This window comes from Bison bison, unplaced genomic scaffold (assembly GCF_000754665.1).
Source record: "Bison bison bison isolate TAMUID 2011002044 unplaced genomic scaffold, Bison_UMD1.0 scf7180017864334, whole genome shotgun sequence".
NCBI lineage: Eukaryota > Metazoa > Chordata > Mammalia > Artiodactyla > Bovidae > Bison > Bison bison.
The window spans coordinates 884,226-884,519 of record NW_011494906.1 but is presented as its reverse complement, the minus strand read 5'-3'; the positions used below and the strand labels follow the sequence as shown (position 1 = coordinate 884,519).

Genomic DNA, 294 nt, shown 5'->3' with positions numbered 1-294 from the left:
GCCCGGCCCCGCCACCGCCGGCCTCGTCCTCGAGCATCTCAGCGTCCAGCGCCTCCTGCAGCCGCTGCGCCAGATCCACTTTGAGGCCGCGCGAGTCCAAGCCGCGCCGCTGCAGCTCCGACCGCAGCTCGGTCACTTTCAGCCGCTTCACCTCCATCGCCGCCGCCTCCTCCGCCTCCCGCCACCTCCTCCCCTGCGAACCGTCGACCGAGCCCGACTGCGCAGGCGCCGCCTCCGCCTCACGCGCCAGCACGGAGCCCGCGAGAGCGAGCGCACGCACGCACGCACGCAGGC

At 74.8% G+C, this 294-nt stretch overlaps 1 protein-coding gene across 1 annotated transcript in view; it reads right to left on the bottom strand.

The window, feature by feature from the left end:
- Window positions 1–230, bottom strand: part of HNRNPUL2 (heterogeneous nuclear ribonucleoprotein U-like 2) — a 14,711-nt gene extending 14,481 nt beyond the window's left edge. The window contains exon 1 of the mRNA XM_010854054.1: window positions 8–230. Within this exon, the coding sequence (XP_010852356.1) occupies window positions 8–157 (150 nt within the window). The 5' untranslated portion in view covers window positions 158–230. The remainder of the gene's footprint in view (window positions 1–7) is intronic.
- Between the last annotated feature and the right edge of the window lie 64 nt (window positions 231–294).